The sequence below is a fragment of the Ranitomeya variabilis genome, chromosome 2 (assembly GCF_051348905.1).
Source record: "Ranitomeya variabilis isolate aRanVar5 chromosome 2, aRanVar5.hap1, whole genome shotgun sequence".
Classification (NCBI taxonomy): domain Eukaryota; kingdom Metazoa; phylum Chordata; class Amphibia; order Anura; family Dendrobatidae; genus Ranitomeya; species Ranitomeya variabilis.
Window position 1 is genome coordinate 669,961,901 of NC_135233.1, and position 23,078 is coordinate 669,984,978.

General features: G+C 42.4%; 1 protein-coding gene across 1 annotated transcript in view; it reads left to right on the plus strand.

Moving 5' to 3' along the window:
• The window catches only part of TXLNB (taxilin beta), a 200,919-nt gene that overhangs the window by 102,502 nt on the left and 75,339 nt on the right, over nt 1-23,078 (plus strand). The window contains exon 3 of the mRNA XM_077289239.1: nt 15,842-15,933. Coding sequence (XP_077145354.1) covers nt 15,842-15,933 — 92 coding nt within the window. The remainder of the gene's footprint in view (nt 1-15,841; nt 15,934-23,078) is intronic.

The window sequence follows — 23,078 nt, forward strand, 5'->3', positions numbered from 1 at the left end:
ACAACCACCGGAGGGAGCCCAAGAGCGGAATTCACAACATCTGCCTCACAAAAATCGAAATAAATGGCGATCAAAAAATGTCACGTGCCCGAAAATGGTATCAATAAAAACAACAACTCGTCCTGCAAAAAACAAGACCTTACATGACTCTGTGGACCAAAATATGGAAAAATAATAGCTCTCAAAATGTGGAGACGCAAAAACTATTTTTTGCAATAAAAAGTGTCTTTTAGCGTGTGACAGCTGCCAATCATAAAAATCCGCTAAAAAAACGCTATAAAAGTAAATCAAACCCCCTTCACCCTCTTAGTTAGAGAAAAATAATAACATTTTAAAAAATGTATTTATTTCCATTATCCCATTAGGGTTAGGGTTAGGGTTGGGGCTAAAGTTAGGGTTAGGGTTGGGGCTAAAGTTAGGGTTAGTGTTGAGGCTAAAGTTAGGGTTAGGATTGGGGCTAAAGTTAGGGTTAGGTTTGGGGCTAAAATTAGGCTTAGGGCTACAGTTAGGGTTGGGGCTACAGTTAGGTTTGGGGTAACAGTTAGGGTTAGGGTTGGGGCAACAGTTTGGGTTAGGGTTGGGGATAAAGTTAGGGTTAGGGTTGGGGCTAAAGTTAGGGTTAAGGTAGGGATTAGGGTTAGTGTTGGGATTAGGGTTGGGGCTACAGTTAGGGTTAGGGATGGGGCTAAAGTTAAGGTTAGGGTTGGGGCTAAAGAAAGGGTTAGGGTTGGGGCTAAAGTAAGGGTTAGGGCTACAGTTAGGGATGGGGCTAAAGTTAGGGTTGGGGCTAAAGTTGGGGTTAGGGTTTGGATTTAATTTACGGTTGGGATTTAAGTTGGGATATGGGTTAGGGGTGTGTTAGGGTTAGGGGTGTGGTTAGGGTTATGGTTGGGATTAGGGTTAGGGGTGTGTTGGAGTTATGGGTGTGCTTAGGGGTGTGTTGGGGTTAGGGATGTGGTTGGGATTAGGGTTAGAGGCATGTTTGGGTTAGGGGTGTGGTTAGGGTTATGGTTAGGGTTGGGATTAGGGTTAGGGGTGTGTTTGGGTTAGGGTTTCAGTTAGAATTCGGGGGTTTCCACTGTTTAGGCACATCAGGGGCTCTCCAAAAGCGACATGGCATCCGATCTCAATTCCACCAAATTCTGCGTTGAAAAAGTAAAACAGTGCTTCTTCCCTTCCAAGCTCTCCAGTGCACCAAAACAGGGGTTTACCCCACCATATGGGGTATCAGCATACTCAGGACAAATTGAACAACAACTTTTGGGGTCCAATTTCTCTGGTTACCTTTGGGAAAATAAAAATTGGGGGGGCTAAAAAAAATCATTTTTTGTGGGAAAAAATGATTTTTTATTTTCACGTCTCTGCATTATAAACTGTAGTGAAACACTTGGGTGTTCAAAGTTCTCACAACACATCTAGATCTGAGCTCTGCCATGCGCCCAAACAGTGGTTCCCCCCACACATGGGGTATCAGCATACTCAGGACAAATTGGACAACTTTTGGGGTCCAATTTCACCTGTTACCCTTGGGAAAATACAACACTGGGGACTAAAAAATAATTTTTTTATTTTCAAGGTTCTGCGTTATAAACTGCAGTGAAACACTTGGGGGTTCAAAGTTCTCTCAACTCATCTAGATAAGTTCCTTGGGGGGTCTAGTTTCCAATATGTGGTCACTTGTGGGGGTTTCTACTGTTTAGGTACATCAGGGGCTCTGCAAACGCAATGTGATGCCTGCAGACCATTTCAACTAAGTTTGCATTCCAAACTGCGCGCCTTCCCTTCCAAGCTCTGCCATGCGCCCAAACAGTAGTTTTCTCCCACATATGGGGTATCAGCGTACTCAGGACAAATTGGACAACAATTTTTGGGGTCCATTTTCTCCTGTTACCCTTGGGAAAATACAAAACTTGGGGCTAAAAAATAATGTTTGTAGAAAAAAAAAGATTTTTTTATTTTCACGGCTCTGCGTTATAAACTGCAGTGAAACACTTGGGGGTTCAAAGTGCTCACCACACATCTAGATAAGTTCCTTGGGGGGTCTACTTTCCAAAATGGTGTCACTTGTGGGAGGTTTTAATGCTTAGGCACAACAGGGGCTCTCCAAACGCAACATGGCGTCCCATCTCAATTCCACTCAATTTTGCATTGGAAAGTCAAACGGCGCTCCTTCCCTTCTGAGCTCTGCCATGCACCCAAACAGTGGTTTACCCCAACATATGGGGTATCAGCATACCCAGGACAAATTGCACAACAACTTTTGGGGTCCAATTTCATCTGTTACCCTTGGGAAAAAAATTGGGGGTGAAAAGATCATTTTTAAAAAAAAAATATGATTTTTTATTTTTACAGCTCTACATTATAAACTTCTGGGAAGCACTTGATGGGTAAAAGTGCTCACAACACATCTAGATAAGTTCCTTAGGGGGTCTACTTTCCAAAATGGTGTCACTTGTGGGGGGTTTCAATGCTTAGGCACATCAGGGGCTCTCCAAATGCGACATGGCGTCCCATCTCAATTCCAGTCAATTTTGCATTGGAAAGTCAAATAGCGCTCCTTCCCTTCCGAGCTCTGCCATGCACCCAAACAGTGGTTTATCCCAACATATGGGCTATCAGCATACTCAGGACAAATTGCACAACAACTTTTGGGGTCCAATCTCTCCTGTTATCCTTGGTAAAATAAAACAAATTGGAGCTAAAGTACATTTTTTGTGAAAAAAAGTTAGATGTTCATTTTTTTAAGCATTCCAAAAATTCCTGTGAAACATCTGAAGGGTTAATAAACTTCTTAAATGTGTTTTTCAGCACCTTGAGGGGTGCAGTTTTTAGAATGGTGTCACACTTGGGTATTTTCTATCATATAGACCCCTCAAAGTGACTTCAAATGTGATGTAGTCCCTAAAAATGAGAAATTGCTGATCGATTTTTAACCCTTATAATGTACCTCCCTAACAAAAAAAATTTTGGTTCCAAAATTGTGCTGAAGTAAAGTAGACATGTGGGAAATGTTACTTATTAAGTATTTTGTGTGACATAACTCTGTGATTTAAGGGCATAAAAATTCAAATTTGGAAAATTGCGAAATTTTCAAAATTTTCGCCAAATTTCCTTTTTTTCACAAATAAATGCAGGTAATATCAAAGAAATTTTACCACTAACATGAAGTAAAATATGTCACAAGAAAACAGTGTCAAAATCACTGGGATCTGTTGAAGGGTTCCAGGGTTACAAGCTCATAAAGGGACAGTGGTCAGAATTGTAAAAATTGGCCCGGTCATTAACGTGCAAACCACCCTTAGGGGTAAAGGGGTTAAAGTTTGCAACAAGCCACCTAAGAGACACACCAAACATGTGAAAGAAGGTGCTCTGGTCAGATGAAACCAAAATTTAACTTTTTGGCCACAATGCCAAACAATATGCTTGGCGTAAAGGCAACACAGCTCATCACCCTGAACACACCATCCCCACTGTCAAACATGGTGGTGGCAGCATCATGGTTTGGGCCTGCTTTTCTTCAGCAGGGACAGGGAAGATGGTTAAAATTGATGGGAAGATGGATGAGGCCAAATACAGAACCATTCTTGAAGAAAACCTGTTGGAGTCTGCAAAAGACCTGAGACTGGGACGGAGGAAATTTGTCTTCCAACAAGACCATAATCCCAAACATAAAGCAAAATCTATAATGGAATGGTTCACAAATAAACGTATCCAGGTGACCTCAATCCAATCGAGAATCTGTGGAAAGAGCTGAAAACTGCTGTTCACAAACGATCTCCATCAAACCTCACTGAGCTTGAGCTGTTTGCCAAGGAAGAATGGGCAAGAATTTCAGTCTCTTGATGTACAAAAGTGATAGAGACATACCCTAATTGACTTGCATCTATAATCGCAGCAAAAGGTGGTGCATCAAAGTATTAAAGGGGCCAAATAATATTGTACGCCCCACTTTTCAGTTTTTGAATTTCCACAAAAATTTTAAATAAATTTCGTTCAACTTCACAATTGTGTTCCACTTGTTGTTGATTCTTCATCAAAAATTTAAATTTTGTATATTTATGTTTGAAGTATGTTATGTGGGAAAAGGTTGAAAAGTTACAGGAAGCCGAATACTTTCGTAAGGCACTGTAACTATACCTATTCTCACTACTGTCCTATGCTATCCCTAATCTTATAAACAACACCTATCAAGTGTATACACATTGCAGCAGCATTACATGAACACATTTGCATTAACAAACACTAGGCAACCTCACACATTTAATATGAATACTGTGCGAAGATAGGGAGGCTTATAATGGCCTCTGTCACCTCCTTACACATGTACTGCACATGTGGTATCTCTCAGTTTAATGTGGGCTCCCGCGGTGAGCCCACAGCTTTCCTGACACATGTCAGCTGTTCAAAACTGTTTTGTTCAAATCATCCCCCTTTCGCCCCATTCAAAATAAAACAATTTTTTTAAAAAATCAAACATACGCATATTTGGTATCGCCACGTTCTGAATCGGCCAATCTATCAATTAAAAAAAGGATTAACCTGATTGCTAACACATGCTATGTAACAAAATCAGAATTTACTCTCTGCTGCTGTTCTGCCAGGGTTATGTAAACATTTGAGCACAACTGAACATAAATGCAACTCAAAGGCAGTCTGTCTGCATAAAATGTGGCCATAAAGTAAATTTCCAACTTTAACCCTTTAAGGACCAGGGAAATTTTAATTCTTATGCTTTTTGTTTTTTTGTTCACCTTTTTCCAAGAACCATAATTCACTAAATTTTGTGTCAACATAGACATATGAGAACTTGTTTTTTTCTACAAGTTATAGTTTTGAAGACACTATTCATTTTACCATACAATGTACTGAAAAACGGTAAAACATTTCCAAGTGTGATGAAATGGTAAATAAATGTAATTCCATCATTGTTTTTTGGTTTTGCGACATTCATTGTTCAGTAAAAGTTACCTGGAAACACAATTGCCCAGGTTAGTCTCATTACGACAATACCAGACATGAATCAATTTTTTTTTATGAGGTGAAATAAAATGTAATATATTGTAAAAAAATTATATTCGCTATTTTACAAAACCCATAAAATATTTATTTTTCTGCTGATGGGTCTAAATGAGGTTTTTGCTCTGTGAGGTGATGTTTCTATTGATTCTAACTTGGGGAACATATTGTTTTTTATTAAAGCAATTTAGGAAGATTAGATGAACAACAAAATGCAATTCTGTTTTTTTTTTATTTTTTGTTCTCTTTGCGGAGTTTACAGATCTTGTTAATTAATTCCATATTTTATTAGAACATACTTTTACATACACAGCGATACCAAATATGTTTTTTCCCTTCTTTATTTTTAATGGTGGAAAATGGTGGTGATTTGAATTGTATATTATATACTGTGTATACTCATGTATAAGCCGAGTTTTTCAGCACATTTTTTTGTGCTGAAAATGCCCCCTTGGCTTATACATGAGTCATTGTCCCAGAAAGATGGTGGGGGAGGGGGACCGGTGGCTGCAGCTAAAGTCTGTGCCCACTGCTAAAGAGAAATTAATATTCACTGTGCTGGCAGTGAATATTCTTTTCTCTTATAGCGCACAGTTACAGCTGCAGCCACTGGCTTCCAGCACACATCCAGAAACTTCCCTGCGCACCCTCGCTGCATCTCGTTCCGGCCGGTGCCAGCAGCTCTTCCAGCTGAGCGATAATATGTCCCCTGCTCATTAAGGTAATGAACATTCATATCTCTCCACTCCCATAGACATGGAGTGAATATTCATTACCTTAATGAGGGGGGACACGTGATAGCTCAGCTGGAAGAGCTGCTGGCGTCGGAACGAGATGCAGCGAGGGTGCACAGGGAAGTTAAGTAGAAGGTTTTTTTCTATAGGAACCATTCATACAGGTATAGGGGATAAGGAGTCATGCATACAGGGATGGGGAGCCATGCATACAAGGATAGGGATAAGGAGTTATGCATACAAGGACGGGGATAAGGAGCCATGCATACAGGGACAGGGAGCCATGCATACAAGGATAGGGATGGGGAGCCACATGCATACCAGGACAGGGATGAGGGGACAATGCATACCTGGCTTATACTCGAGTCAATACGTTTTCCCAGTTTTTCGTGGCAAATTTAGGTGCCTCGGCTTGTACTCGGGTCGGCTTATACTCGAGTATATATGGTACTGTATATAAAAACTTTTTATTTATTCCTTACATTATTTTTTAGTCCCCTTAAGAAACTTAAAATCTATGATCATTTGATTGCTCGTACAATGTTCTGCAATGCCACACTATTGCAGCATATAGTGAAAATTTCAGTCTCCTATGGCGCTCGACCTACAACCGAGCTACATAGGAGGAACGAGATGACAACAATGGGTGTCTCATTGTAACTAGTGATGAGCGAATATACTCGTTACTCGAGATTTCTCGAGCATGCTCGGGGGTCTTCAGAGTATTTATTAGTGCTCAGAGATTTAGTTTTTCATGCCGCAGCTGAATTATTTACATCTGTTAGCCAGGCTAAGTACATGTGGGGGTTGCCTGGTTGCTAGAGAATCCCCACATGTACTTGTGCTGACTAAGGCAAGGTTCACATTGCGTTAACAGCAGCCCGTTCAACACATGTGTTAACGGGCTGCTGTTAACTCAAGTGCCGACATGACATTGCGCTAGCAGTGACGGACCCAGAAATGCTGCAGCCCGCGTCCCAGTTTCCGTCACTCAATGACGGCACATCGCTAGCGCACGCCCATTGTGGGCGTGCGCTAGCGATGCGTCCAACATTGACCTCAATGGCGGCATTAACGGACTGCGTTACACCGCGTCATGCCGCGGTGTAACGTAGTCCATCTAATGGACGCCTAAAACGCAGTATGAATCCAGCCTTACAGCTGTAAATCATTCAGCTGCAATTTCCGAGCACTAAAAAATACTTGGAGTACCCCAAGCATGCTCGAGAAATCTCGAGTAACGAGTATATTCGCTCATCACTAATAGTAACCCATAGGTCCCTCACGATCGCATAGCAGAGGAACCAAGGGAAGTTGGTGCACACAATCAAGAGTGTACGTCCTTTTAAATGCTATGGTCAGAGAGTGACTGTGACATTTAAATTGTTAACAGGCACGGGTGTATCTTCAAATTAACAATTCTTGTAATAATCTATTGTAATGACCAATTACAAACCAAAAGAAGAATACATTACACAAGACAAAAGGCAACCTGCCTTCAGAAAATACAAGCTAGAAAATGCTCTTCTCCCTCATTGGAGATATCGTCACATACTGTAGTTGGAATACAAATGAAACAAATGAAACCACCTTTGCTTCTTCTTGTCATCCACATAGCATTTACTGTACAGATAAGGAAAAACTGTGGATAGTTGATGTGATGCTTGCTAATTCTCTAGTGGGAATTATATTTTTCCAGCCAGAAGATATCTTTCTATACTTGTCAAAAAAAGCTATTGATTGCATATAACCACATTATCTATGGACTATTAAAAAATCCATCACATCATGTCTACTTTGACTGTTTAAGTTTGCAAACATACAATATACAAAGACCAAAAAAATGGAAGGCAGCACTCCAGGTTTTAGCAAAAATATAAGTGGACTTTATTGGGCCCACACGGCATGGTGCAACGTTCTGGCTTCCAAAAGCCTTTCTCAAGCAGTGGACTACAAGTGCATACAAGCATATATATAGAGGTACATATCAATAAAGTGAAATTAACATTTTAGTCAAACAATATCTTTGTATACAAAAGAAATCCCTTTCATTTCATACAATCCGTGTTATCTATACAATTAAAAGTAGTGCATTAGCTTTAACCCCTTAAGCCCCAAGGGTGGTTTGCACGTTAATGACCGGGCCAATTTTTACAATTCTGACCACTGTCCCTTTATGAGGTTATAACTCTGGAACGCTTCAACAGATCCTGATGATTCTGACATTGTTTTCTCATGACATATTGTACTTCATGATAGTGGTAAAATTTATTCGATAAAACTTGCGTTTATTTGTGAAAAAAATGGAAATTTGGCAAAAATTTTGAAAATTTTGCAATTTTCCAAATTTGAATTATTATGCCCTTAAATCACAGAGATATGTCACACAAAATACTTAATAAGTAACATTTTCAACATGTCTACTTTATATCAGCACAATTTTGGAACCCAAATTTTCTTTTGTTAGGGAGTTATAAGGGTTAAAAGTTGACCAGCAATTTCTCATTTTTACAACACCATTTTTTTTAGGGACCACATCTCATTTGAAGTCATTTTGAGGGGTCTATATGATATAAAAAAATAACCAAGTTTGACACCATTCTAAAAACTGCACCCCTCAAGGTGCTTAAAACCACATTCAAGAAGTTTATTAATCCTTCAGGTGTTTCACAGGAATTTTTGGAATGTTTAAATAAAAATGAACATTTAACTTTTTTTCACACAAAATTTACTTCAGCTCCAATTTGTTTTATTTTACCAAGGGTAACAGGAGAAAATGGACCCCAAAGGTTGTTGTACAATTTGTCCTGAGTACGACGATACCCCATAGGTGGGGGTAAACCACTGTTTGGGCGCATGGCAGAGCTCAGAAGGGAAGGAGCGTCGTTTGACTTTTCAATGCAAAATTGACTGGAATTGAGATGGGACGCCATGTTGCATTTGGAGAGCCACTGATGTGCCTAAACATTGAAACCCCACAAAATTAACACAATTTTGGAAAGTAGACCCCCTAAGGAACTTATCTAGATGTGTTGTAAGAGCTTTGAACCCGCAAGTGTTTCACTACAGTTTATAACGCAGAGCCGTGAAAATAATAAAAAAAAAATTTCCCACAAAAATTATTTTTTAGCCATCAGTTTTGTATTTTCCCAAGGGTAACAGGAGAATTTGGACCCCAAAAGTTGTCATCCAATTTGTCCTGAGTACGCTGATACCCCATATGTGGGGGGAACCACCGTTTGGGCGCATGGCAGAGCTCGGAAGGGAAGGAGCGCCATTTGGACTGCAGACTTAGATGGAATGGTCTGCAGACATCACTCTGAGTTTGCAAAGCCCCTAATGTACCTAAACAGTAGAAACCCCCCACAAGTGACCCCATATTAGAAACTAGACCCCCCAAGGAACTTATCTAGATGTGTTGTGAGGGCTTTAAACCTCCAAATGTTTCACTACAGTTTATAACGCAGAGCCGTGAAAATAAAAAATCATTTTTTTTCCGTAAAAATGGTTTTGTAGCCCCCCAAATTTTTATTTTCCAGGGTAACAAGAGAAATTGGACCCCACAAGTTGTTGTCCAATTTGTCCTGAGTATGCTGATACCCCATATGTTGGGGTAAACCCCTGTTTGGGCACACGGGAGAGCTCGGAAGGGAAGGAGCACTGTTTTACTTTTTCAACACATAATTTGCTGGAATTGAGATCAGACGCCATGTCGCGTTTGGAGAGCCCTGATGTGCCTAAACAGTGGAAACCCCCAATTGTAACAGAAACCCTAACCCTAGCCCCAACCCTAAACCTAGCCCCAACCCTAGCCCTAACTCTAGCCCTAACCCTAGCCCTAACCCTAACCCTAAACCTAACCCTAAACCTAACCCTAGCCCTAACCCTAACCATAGCCCTAACCCTCCCCTAACCCTAGCCCTAACCTTAGCCTTATCCCTACCCCTAACCCTAACTCTACCCCTAGCCCTAACCCTAACCCTAGCCCTAACCCTAACCCTAGCCCTAACCCTAGCCCTAACCCTTGCCCTAACCCTAGCCCTAGCCCTAACCCTAATGGGAAAATGGAAATAAATACATTTTTTTTCATTTTATTATTTTTCCCTAACTAAGGGGGTGATGAAGGGGGGTTTGATTTACTATTTATAGCATTTTTTAGGGGATTTTAATGATTGGCAGCTGTCACACGCTAAAAGACACCTTTTATTGCAAAAAATAGTTTTTGCGTCTCCACATGTTGAGAACTATAATTGTTCTATATTTTGGTTCACAGAGTCATGTGAGGTCTTGTTTTTTGCGGAACGAGTTGACGTTTTTATTGGTAACATTTTCGGGCACGTGACATTTTTTGATCACTTTTTATTCTGATTTTTGTGAGGGAGAATGACCAAAAACAAGCTATTCATGAAATTCTTTTGGGGGGGCGTTTATACCGTTCCACGTTTGGTAAACTTAATAAAGCAGTTTTATTCTTCACGTCAGTACGATTACAGCGATACCTCATTTATATAATTTTTGTATGTTTTGGCGCTTTTATATGATAAAAACTATTTTATAGAAAAAATAATTATTTTTGCATTGTTTTATTCTGAGGGACTATAACTTTTTTATTTTTTCGCTGATGATGCTATGTGGCAGCTCATTTTTTGCGGGACAAGATGATGTTTTCAGCGGTACCATGGTTATTTATATCCGTCTTTTTGATTGCATGTTATTCCACTTTTTGTTCAGTGGTATGATAATAAAGCGTTGTTTTTTGCCTCTTTTTTTTTTTTTTTACTTTATAACATTGCCCCAGGGGGGTCATCATGTTATAGGGTCAGATCGCTGATCTGACACTTTGCAGAGCACTGTGTCAGATCAGCGATCTGACAAGCAGGGCTACAGGCTTACCATCGCTTGCTCTGAGCAGGCGCTGGTTAGCCACCTCCCTGCAGGACCCGGATGTAGCTCCGTGGCCATTTTGGATCCGGGGCCTGCCGGGAGGAGACGCTCGTTACAAGGTGAGCACATCGCCTTGTACCGAGGGTCTCAGGGAAGCACGCAGGGAGCCCCCTCCCTGCGCGATGCTTCCCTGTACCGCCGGAACACTGCGATCATCTTTGATCGCAGTGTGTCGGGGGTTAATATGCCAGGAGCGGTCCGTGACTGCTCCTGGCACATAGTGCCGGATGTCAGCTGCGATAGTCAGCTGACACCCGGCCGCGATCATTCGCGCTCCCCCCGTGAGTGCGGCCGATCGCATATGACATACTATCCCGTCGGTGGTCATACGGGCCCACCGCACCTCGACGGGATAGTACGTCATATGGGATTAAGGGGTTAAAATGCTCAGTGACAATTAGACAGACAGTAAAAAGGCATATATAGCTTATTATAAATCAAGTGGCATCATGTGCATCGCATTAATGTATTATCACTCACCCAGGTGTGCATTGCTATAATCACTATTGTACTATTGTATTTAGCATACACGCCATAGTCAGCATGTTTAGGGTGTATCCGCTGCTTGAGAAAGGCTTTTGGAAGCCGAAACGTTGCACCACGCAGTTTGGGCCCAATATAGTCCACTTATATTTTTGCTACAACCTGGAGTGCTGCCTTCCAGTTTTTTGATCCCTGTATATTTGACAAGTATATGAATTAGTTGCTTGGAGGCCTGTGCACCCACATGTATGTGCTGTTCCATTTTTTTCTATCTAACATACAGTATATAAATATGCTAACACACAAACTGAGTACAACAGTGAGTATTGCACATACATGACGAAGTGCAATTGTCGTGTAAGGCTGCCGTCACACTAGCAATATTTGGTCAGTATTTTACATCAGTATTTGTAAGCCAAAACCAGGAGTGGAACAAACAGAGGAAAAGTAGAATAGACACATATGCACCACTTCTGCATTTATCACCCACTCCTGATTTTGGCTTACAAATACTGATGGAAAATACTGGCCAAATACTGCTAGTGTGACGGCAGCCTAAAACATATACTTCTAAAATATATTCACTTATGACATAAAGCCAATGGACCCACAAACTTCCATATTCCGTTTAAAGCACTGGCATCTTCTTATATGTTGTTATGATCCTTAGTGGTTGAGGATCACAAATTACTCCAGCTAAGTAACATACATAGGACAAGCTCTAGGGAGGTGGCAAACTGGACTGACCGCAAATCTGAACCTATCCAAACACACTAGAAGTAGCCGGTGAACGTGTCTAAAAATCCTAGACGTCTCGAGCCAACCTGAGGAACTAACTACCCCTAGAGAGAAAGAAAGACCTCTCTTGCCTCCAGAGAAATAATCCCCAAAGAAATAGAAGCCCCCAACATATAATAACGGTGAGGTAAGAGGAAGGCACATACACAGGGGTGAAAACAGATTTAGCAAATGAGGCCCACTAATACTAGATAGCAGAAAATAGTAAAGGGGTCTGTGCGGTCAGTAAAAAACCCTTACAAAAAATCCACACTGAGATTTCAAGAACCCCCGCACCAACTAACGGTGTGGGGGGGAGAAACTCAGTCCCCTAGAGCAACCAGCAAGTGAGGAAATCACATTTTAGCGAGCTGGACTAAAAACATAATAAATGCTGATAATCAAAAAATGATCAAACAAAAACTTAGCTTGTCTTGGAGAGACTGGGAGCAAGGTAGTCACAAGGAATCTGAAGAGCACTGAATACATTGAGAGCAGGCAAGGAACTGAGTATCCAGGTGAACTAAATAGGAAACCAACCAAGGATAACGAACCAGCTGATGCTGCCAACCTGCAGAAAGACAACACTACACAGTACCGCTTGTGACCACTAGAGGGAGCCCAAAAACAGAGTTCACAACAATATGTACCATGAACAACTCATGGGAGCCACAATGTATGCTCACCTATACATGTAATTGTCAGGGTGATAATTTATACAGAACATATCATAGGACTATTGTGAGATACTGGGATAAATTGCTATTGAATATACAGTTAGGTCCATATATATTTGGACAGAGACAACATTTTTCTAATTTTGATTATAGACATTACCACAATGAATTTTAAACAAAACAATTCAGATGCAGTTGAAGTTCAGACTTTCAGTTTTCATTTGAGGGTATCCACATTAAAATTGGATGAAGGGTTTAGGAGTTTCAGCTCCTTAACATGTGCCACCCTGTTTTTAAAGGGACCAAAAGTAATTGGACAGATTATATAATTTAAAATAAAATTTTAATTTTTAGTACTTGGTTGAAAACCCTTTGTTGGCAATGACTGCCTGAAGTCTTGAACTTATGGACATCACCAGACGCTGTGTTTCCTCCTTTTTGATGCTCTGCCAGGCCTTCACTGCGGTGGTTTCAGTTGCTGTTTGTTTCTGGGCCTTTCTGTCTAAAGTTTAGTCTTTAGCAAGTAAAATGCATGCTCAATTGGGTTGAGATCAAGTGACTGACTTGACCATTCAAGAATATTCCACTTCTTTGCTTAAATAAACTCCTGGGTTGCTTTGGCTTTATGTTTTGGGTCATTGTCCATCTGTAGTATGAAACGACGACCAATCAGTTTGGCTGCATTTCGCTGGATCTGAGCACACAGTATGTCTCTGAATACCTCAGAATTAATTTGGCTGCTTCTGTCCTGTGTCACATCAATAAACACTAGTGACCCAGGCAGCCATGCATGCCCAAGCCGTCACACTGCCTCCGCCGTGTTTTACAGATGATGTGGTATGCTTTGGATCATGAGCTGTACCACGCCTTCGCCATACTTTTCTCTTTACATCATTCTGGTAGAGGTTGATCTTGGTTTCATCTGTCCAAAGAAAATTCTTCCAGAACTGTGCTGGCTTTTTTAGATGTTTTTTAGCAAAGTCCAATCTAGCCTTTTTATTCTTGATGCGTGGCTTGCACCGTACAGTGAACCCTCTGTATTTACTTTCATGCAGTCTTCTCTTTATGGTAGATTTGGATATTGATACGTCTACCTATTGGAGAGTGTAGTTCACTTGGTTGGCGGTTGTGAAGGGGTTTCTCTTCACCATGGAGATTATTCTGCGATCATCCACCACTGTTGTCTTCCGTGGGCGTCCAGGTCTTTTTACGTTGATGAGTTCACCAGTGCTTTCTTTCTTTCTCAGGATGTACCAAACTGTAGATTTTGCCACTCCTAATATTGTAGCAATTTCTCGGATGGGTTTTTTTCTGTTTTCGCAGCTTAAGGATGGCTTGTTTCACCTGCATGGAGAGCTCCTTTGACCGCATGTTTACTTCACAGCAAAACCTTCCAAATGCAAGCACCACACCTCAAATCAACTCCAGGCCTTTTATCTGCTTAATTGACAATGACATAAAGAAGGGATTACCCACACCTGTCCATGAAATAGCCTTGGAGTCAATTGTCCAATTACTGTTGGTCCCTTTAAAAACAGGGTGGCACATGTTAAGGAGCTGAAACTCCTAAACCCTTCATCCAATTTTAATGTGGATACCCTCAAATGAAAACTGAAAGTCTGAACTTCAACTGCATCTGAATTGTTTTGTTTAAAATTCATTGTGGTAATGTCTATAACCAAAATTAGAAAAATGTTGTCTCTGTCCAAATATATATGGACCTAACTGTACCACAAAGACCCAAAAACAAACAATCAAGTATCCCAAATAATGTAAAGTACAACATTTTACTGGACATAATCAAAGTATAAGGAACAAGAGGGAAAGATAAAACATGCACATACAGAAAATAGGGCGCACTGGCAAAAATAATATCTAAGTATTTATCTGATCTATCTACCATAAGTATGGTCTGAATACTATCTGGTTGAATAGGCATTGCACAATCCCATGTGGCCTAAAGAGGTCTGTATAATGTATTAACGCATACCTTATCCAGCTAAAAGTAATGTACAGATTATAAGATGGTTTACCTGGTTAATTGTAGAGGCCTGGGATGGATGTCAGGGCGCCCTCCCCGGCACGCGTTTTGGCCAGGAAGCCTCCTTATATGGCAAAGGAACTGCTAAAGGAGTTCTCTTCTGATAAAAGTCTGCCATCACTCAATGTGTTTGCAGACCTCTAAATCCTGACAGCGTGCGGTGTGCATACTGTCAGGATTCTCCAGTAAAGGCTGGTGACAGCGAGTGGTCATGTGACCGCGAGTATGTGATTCTCTCAATTCACTGGTATTGCGGGAAGAGAGGCATATTTTGGTTGTTAGACTGTGGGCAGAACTATGCAAACTGCATACTACCGATAGAATGCACGCTGTCAGTATTCAGCAGTCTGCAGTCCCATACAATGAGTGCAGACTTTTATCAGAAGATTCAACAAATCCTTTACAGTAATCTCAAGACCCAGTTGCAACCCCTACACATTTAGGTGATGTTCACACGTTGCGTTTTTTTTAATGCAAATTTTCAGCAGCGTTTCAGGGTACCAGCAAAGTCTATGAGATTTCAGAAATCTCATGCACACAGCTTCGTTATTTTCCTGACTGTCTTGTTAAAGAGCTGCATTTTTGCAAAATGCTGTATGGCACTTCTTTCAGCATTTTTTCTGCGTTTTTTTCAGCATTTTTCACCCATTGAAAGCAATAGGTAGTGCAAAAAACGCTGCAAAAAAATGCAGGTATCAGGTTTTACTGCGTCTTTGGTGCCAAAACCTGATGAAGTTGAATCAAATTATTTTTATATGCACTAAACTTTAAGATCATGCACAGGAGACAAATGTACCCTTACAAAACCGCAGTAAAAAAAAGCGAAACGAACCAAAAGCGCAGCAAATTTGGGCAAACACTCAGCAAAACCTGATTTTTTGACATTGCTTCTTTATTGCCAACAGAGCAGGTTTTGCCTGCAAAGAAAACAACGCTGAAAGAATGCAACGTGTGAACATAGCCTTAGAGCTGCACTCTTATGTCCTTATTTACTTGACTATTTAATTTGAAGCGTAGAGCAAATACCTTGCTACATATTTCTATTTTGCTTTGGTTTCTTTTAATGGTATATAACGTGTTAAATTATTGTCAAGTTAACGTTTGCTGCATCTGTAAATTGTAATCGTATTAGTCTAGATGTTTAAGAATTGTTATATTATACTTTTAAGGTAAAGAGGCTGCTCTGCTGGCCCAAAGCCTGAACAAACTGAACACGCCTGAGGAAAAGCTGGAAGCCTTGACAAAGAAGTATGCTGGACTGGTTGGTATTGAATGAAGAATATATTCATCATTTCAGACCTTGCATGAGTTTTCTCGTTAACTTTGATAATACAGTAATAAAGAAACAGTTTATATGCACATGTTATGTTTGCAAATCAAAGACTGTAAATCTAAAACTGCTAATGACAGAAACATTTCCAATTGAATTTCTAAGATAAGGCAGTCTTTAGGTATTGAATAATGATATCAGTACTTCACACTATCGTAATCATTGAGTTTAGCACCCAAGAACTCATTGAGAACTTTTCTCTTTAGCTTCCCCATTAAGCTTACAGTTTTAAAGAACTAGAACAAATTCTATGTCACTTTTCTCGTGAATGGGCTGCCAATCTCCCACAGGTCTCCAACTTCCTCAAAGTTGAAGTCCTAAACCTCCCACTTTAACCCATAAGCTAAGGCCACCTCTCTTTGCTGTGGTCTGCTCAAATTTTTCAATTTCCCCTTCAAACTCATGTGACATCATCACTCAATGCCTTTTAAGACCAATTCAGACAGCTATATGTGTTTTGAGTATTCAGTAAGCCTTATTTCCAGTTGTCGTGTGTTTTAGAGTCCCCCTCACCATTTCAGTCAGCTAACAATAATTTCTTCAGCCAAAATGTATGCATTTCACTGCTGGCTCAGACTTTCAGTTGACCCTTCTTTTGCAATAAGCAGAAGAATCTCTTGTGTGGTGTTGTTCACACTCAGGGGCGGATTATCAGAGGGTCAATATGGGCGGTAGCCCAGGGCCCAGTGGCTTGGGGGGGCCCTGGGCCACCGCAGATTGACCCTCTGATAATCCGCCGGAGTGTGACTGAATGCCCGGCCCGCCGGCATTTATGTGCCCCGCCCCCCAGACCCGGTGGGCAGAGAGAGGGGGTCCGCATCGGGCCCCTTCTCATCTGCTCACCGGGCCCCTTCCGGCGCTGCGGCGCTTTCCTATTGACGTGCGTGCGCGCGCGCCCGCACCTCAATAGTTAACAACAGCCGCCAGCCAATTGGAGGCTGGCAGCTGAAGTCGGCCGCAGCTCACACGTCGCCGGCGTCTGACGTCATTGTCAGTCGCCGGCGAGTGTGAGCTGCTGGAGGGAGCTCGCCGCGTGGAGCGCTGGTAAGGTGAGGAGACTGGTTTTTTGTTTTTTTTTTTGTTTTTTTTTTATAAGCTAACGGTGGACTGTGGACACATTGGGGGCAATGCTGGAGACACTGGGGCAGATTGCTGGAGACACTAGGGCAGATTGCTGGAGACACTGGGGCAATGCTGGAGACACTGGGGCAATGCTGGAGACACTGGGGCAGATTGCTGGACACACTGGGGGCAATGCTGGAGACACTGGGGCAGATTGCTGGAGACACTGGGGCAATGCTGGAGACACTGGGGCAATGCTGGAGACACTGGGGCAATGCTGGAGACACTGGGGCAGATTGCTGGAGACACTGGGGCAGATTGCTGGAGACACTGGGGCAGATTGCTTTAGACACTGGGGCAGATTGCTGTAGACACTGGGGCAGATTGCTGTAGACACTGGGGGCAATGCTGGAGACACTGGGGCAGATTGCTGTAGACACTGGGGCAGATTGCTGTAGACACTGGTGCAGATTGCTGTAGACACTGGGGCAGATTGCTGTAGACACTGGGGCAGATTGCTGTAGACACTGGAGCAGATTGCTGTAAACACTGGGGCAATGCTGGAGACACTGGGGCAGCTTGCTGGAGACACTGGGGCAGCTTGCTGGAGACACTGGGGCAGATTGCTGGAGACACTGGGGCAGATTGCTGGAGACACTAGGGCAGATTGCTGGAGACACTGGGGCAGATTGCTGTAGACACTGGGGCAGATTGCTGTAGACACTGGGGCAATGCTGGAGACACTGGGGCAATGCTGGAGACACTGGGGCAATGCTGGAGACACTGGGGCAGATTGCTGGACACACGGGCAATGCTCGAGGACACACTGGGGCAGATTGCTGGATACACTGGGGCAATGCTGGAGGACACACTGGGGCAGATTGCTGGAGACACTGGGGCAATGCTGGAGGACACACTGGGGCAGATTGCTGGAGACACTGGGTCAATGCTAGAGACACTGGGGCAGATTGCTGGACATACTGGGGCAGATTGCTGGACACACTGGGGGTAATATGCTGGAGACAATGGGGCAGATTGCTGGACACACTGGGGGCAATGCTGGACAATTGGACATACTGGGGCAGATTGCAGGACACACTGGTGGTAATATGCTGGACACACTGGGGCAATATGCTGGACATACTGGGGAAGATTGTTGAACACACTGTCTGGGGGCAATATGCTGGAGTCAGACACTGGGGCAGATTGCTGGAGACACTGTCTGGGGGCAATGCTGGACACACTGGGGCAGATTGCTGGTTACTGGGGCAATATGCTGGACATACTGGGGCAGATTGCTGGACACACTGGGGGCAGGACTGGAGGCATGGGCAGAATGTAGACACGGGGCAGAATGAAAGACATGGGGCAGGATTGGATCATGGGGCAGGAGAATACGATGGAGACAGATGGGGCAGGATGGGGAGATCACATGGGGTAGAATGGATACTCATGAGTGCAGGATGGGAGAACATATGGCTGGAGCCAGGAATGAGACACACAGGGCCAGGGTGAGGAATATTATTACCATAGGGGCTAATTAAGGGATATTATTACTGCAGTGATGTATTTATTTTATTTTTTGAGGACACTGTTTTAAATGGGGGGGCGGTCCTGTTACTGTGCAGAGTGACTCTATATCGCCTTTTTTTCTCCATGTGTAATGTAGAAGTTGTGAAAAATTAAGTAATGTGTTCTGCAAGCAGAGCTCGAGATAACTGTGTTATTTCCTGCAGAAACGAGTCCTGGCTGGAAGAAATGATGGCGGTCTGTGCTGGATGAAAGATGAAGGACTTCACCTAGAGACGTCATTGGTGAGTCAGTGTTACCTATACATTGACACTATACTATATACAGAGGTCCTGTGTACAATGTCACCAGTGATCACTGTATTACCTATACACTATATACAGAGCTCCTGTGTATAATGTCACCAGTGATTTCTGTATTACCTCTACACAGACACTGCATACTAAGTACAGATCTCCTGTGAATACTGGCACTTATGGTGATAGTATTGTGTTGTTTTTTTTATCACTGATCTGTATTGTAGTATTCAGTCACTATGTGGTGGTAATATGTGGTCTGGAAATGGTGTTGCGGTATTTGTCCCTTGAATGTGCTATTTGGTCACCAAGTGGTGGTAATATGTGGTCTTGACATGGTGCGGTGGTATTTGTTAATTGTATGTGATATTATTCGATCACTGTGTTTGTAATTTGTGGTCTGGTCATGGCGCGGTGGTATTTGTTCCTTGTATGTGATATTATTGGTCAAAATATACCTAAATTATATTGCAGCTTTTAACAAATATTTAATAGGTTACAGTAGAGTAGGGCCCGGCCATTTTTCTGGAATAATCTGGTTCGGGTATAATATGACCCCCCCCCCCCCGTCACATGACACCCCCCCCCCGTCACATGAGCCCCCGTCACATGACCGGGGGGGCCCACAGTGTCTGAACAGCCCGGGGCCCTGGCTACCCTTAATCCACCCCTGTTCACACTACAAATGCTGTTGCAATAGTGTGCATCTTCTCTACCAAGTATTCAGTTTGCATATTTATCACTGCTGCCTTCATTTTTGACAAGGACCATCTGTCTTCTGGTAGCAAAACTTTTACCCTTTGATTGCTGCATGTCATGGACTGACCATACATCTACAATTACTGTGTTTGTTTTACACTCATGGCTTCTGTGTCTATTGATGTTTTCTTCACTGCCTGACTACCTGTCATTCTGCATATCATGCTGTACTAGTCCTCTTTGATCCACATGCCATCTGGCAAGTCCTGTCTGCTTGTCCCTCCCCATGACCAATGGTTTAGAGAATCCACCTCAGAAGATGATCCCATACCAGGAGACTCAGACCATGGATTCCAAGGTGCAGCAGCATGAATATTATTGCAATTGGATTTGAAGGAATTACCTTGACTGGTTATGCAATTTTCTATGAGTCATTGGGAAGCTGTCTAAGCTATACATGACCTCTCAGCCCTCATGGATGCACTGCCTCAAACTATTGTGGTTAAAACTCTTGCTCCTCAGCACTTTCCACAGCCTACATTTCCGTAGCCACATTTGCCTTCTCCTGCCCATTTTGATGTAGATCCTAAAGTCTGTTGGAGGTTTGTAAACCAATGCCCAGTGCACTTTGAACTTTCTAACACACAATATCTTTCTGCCCAGTCAATATTGGCATATGTTTTCCTTTTTAAATGGAAATGCTTTGTCTTGAGTCACATGTCTGTGGGAAAAGGACTATCCTATGTTCCATTCTCTACCATCCTTTCTGTCTGCCTTCCGTAGAGTGTTTAACAAACAAGGTCTGGATTAGACAAGGGACTAAGGGTACCGTCACACATTGAAATTTCCATCGCTACGACGTTACGATTCGTGACGTTCTAGCGATATCGTTACGATATCGCTGTGTCTGACACGCTACTGCGATCAGACACCCTGCTGAGAATCGTACGTCATAGCAGATCGTTTGGAACTTTCTTTCGTCGCTTGATCACCCGCTGACATCGCTGGATCGTTGTGTGTGACAGCGATCCAGCGATGTCTTCGCTTGTAACCAGGGTAAACATCGGGTAACTAAGCGCAGGGCCGCGCTTAGTAACCCGATGTTTACCCTGGTTACCCGGGGACTTCGGCATCGCTCCAGCGCCGTGATTGCAACGTGTGACCGCAGTCTACGACGCTGGAGCGATGATCATACGACGCTGCGACGTCACGAATCGTGCCGTCGCAGCGATGAAAATTTCAATGTGTGACGGTACCCTTACTCTGTTGGACCTTCTGCCATCCAGTTACATTCCCTGTCTGCTGAATTGGCCTTGAACAATGATACATATCTGGCTTTGTTCTATGACAACCTATCCAGTCAGATCAAAGTGAACACATTGCGGATTTGACGCTGCAGATCTGCAGCTGTTTTCCATGTGTTGTACAGTACCATGTAAACGTATGGAAAACAAAATCCGCAGTGCACATACCGCGGAAAAAAATGCATGGAAAACCAGCATTGTAGTTTCCGCAGCATGTCAATTCTTTGTGCAGATTCTGCAGCGATTTACACCTGCTCCTCTAGGAATAGGAATCTGCAGGTGTAAAACCGCAGGTGGAATCCGCACAAAAAACACACAAAAACCGTGGTAAATCCGCGGGTAATCCGCAGTGCGGTTTACCTGCGGATTTTGCAAAAACAGTGAGGAAAAATCCGCACACCAATCCGCAACGTGTGCACATAGCCTAAAGATGCCAGTGAAGCTAATCCTTTGAATTGTTCAACAATACCTGGTGGTCATAAACAATTCTGGACATTCTGTTAGGCCGGCTTCACACACAATGTATAAAAATATGGTCTGTTTTTCATGGCCGAGATTCGCAGAAATGTTCCCCAACACTGATCCGTATGTCATCCATGTGCAATGTGAGGATGCAATTTTTCCTCATTAAAGTATTCGTGTGACATTCGTATGTAATCCGCATGGCAAGATTTTCTCTCCGGCTTGGAAGATGGACATATAATGGATCCATGGCCTCAAATATTCATGCAAACATACATATATGTATATATATATATACGGTATATATATATATATATATATATATATATATATATATATATATACATATATATATATATATATATATATATATATACAGTGCCTTGCGAAAGTATTCGGCTCCCTGGAACTTTTCAACCTTTTCCCACATATCATGCTTCAAACATAAAGACACCAAATGTAAATTTTTGATGAAAAATCGAGAACAAGTGGAACACAATTGTGAAGTTGTATACAAAATGTATTGGTTATTTTAAATTTTTGTGGAAATTCAAAAACTGAAAAGTGGGGCGTGCAATAATATTAGGCCCCTTTACTTTAAGTGCAGTAAACTCACTCCAGAAGTTCATTGTGGATCTCTGAATGATCCAATGTCCTAAATGCCTAATGATGATAAATATAATCCACCTGTGTGTAATCAAGTCTCCGTATAAATGCACCTGCTCTGTAATAGTCTCAGGGTTCTGTTTGAAGCACAGAGAGCATCATGAAGACCAAGGAACACAATAGGCAGGTCCGTGATACTGTTGTGGAGAGGTTTAAAGCCGGATTTGGATACAAAATGATTTCCAAAACTTTAAACATCCCAAGGAGCACTGTGCAAGCGATCATATTGAAATGGAAGGAGTACCATACCACTACAAATCTACCAAGACCCGGCCATCCCTCTAAACTTTCATCTCAATCATGGAGAAGACTGATCAGAGATGCAGCCAGGAGGCCCATGATCACTCTGGATGAACTGCAGAGATCTACAGCTGAGGTGGGACAGTCTGTCCATATGACAACAATCAGTCGTACAATGCACAAATCTGATATCCATAAAAAGTGTCGTTTAAAGTTTGCAACAAGCCACCTGGGAGACACACCAAACATGTGGAAGAAGGTGCTCTGGTCAGATGAAACCAAAATCAAACTTTTTGGCAACAATGCCAAACAATATGTTTGGCGTAAAGGCAGCACAGCCCATCACCCTGAAGACACCATCCCCACTGTCAAACATGGTGGTGGCAGCATCATGGTTTGGGCCTGCATTTTCTTCAGCAGGGACAGGGAAGATGGTTAAAATTGATGAGAAGATGGATGGAGCCAAATACAGGACCATTCTTGAAGAAAACCTGTTGGAGTCTGCAAAAGACCTCAGACTGGGGCGGAGATTTGTCTTCCAACAAGACAATGATCCCAAACATAAAGCAAAATCTACAATGGAATGTTTCATAAATAAACATATCCAGGTGTTAGAATGGTCAAGTCAAAGTCCAAACCTCAATCCAATCGAGAATCTGTGGAAAGTGTTGCGAAACTGCAGCACAGAACTAGGAGAGAAGGGGCAAAGCTGACCCTGCACTAAGACTAGGCTGAAACCCTACGATGGAGTGGGTGACCCATTGCTTGCGAATAGACCCACTGACGATCCTAGTCTAAACTAAGCGAAGACCTATAG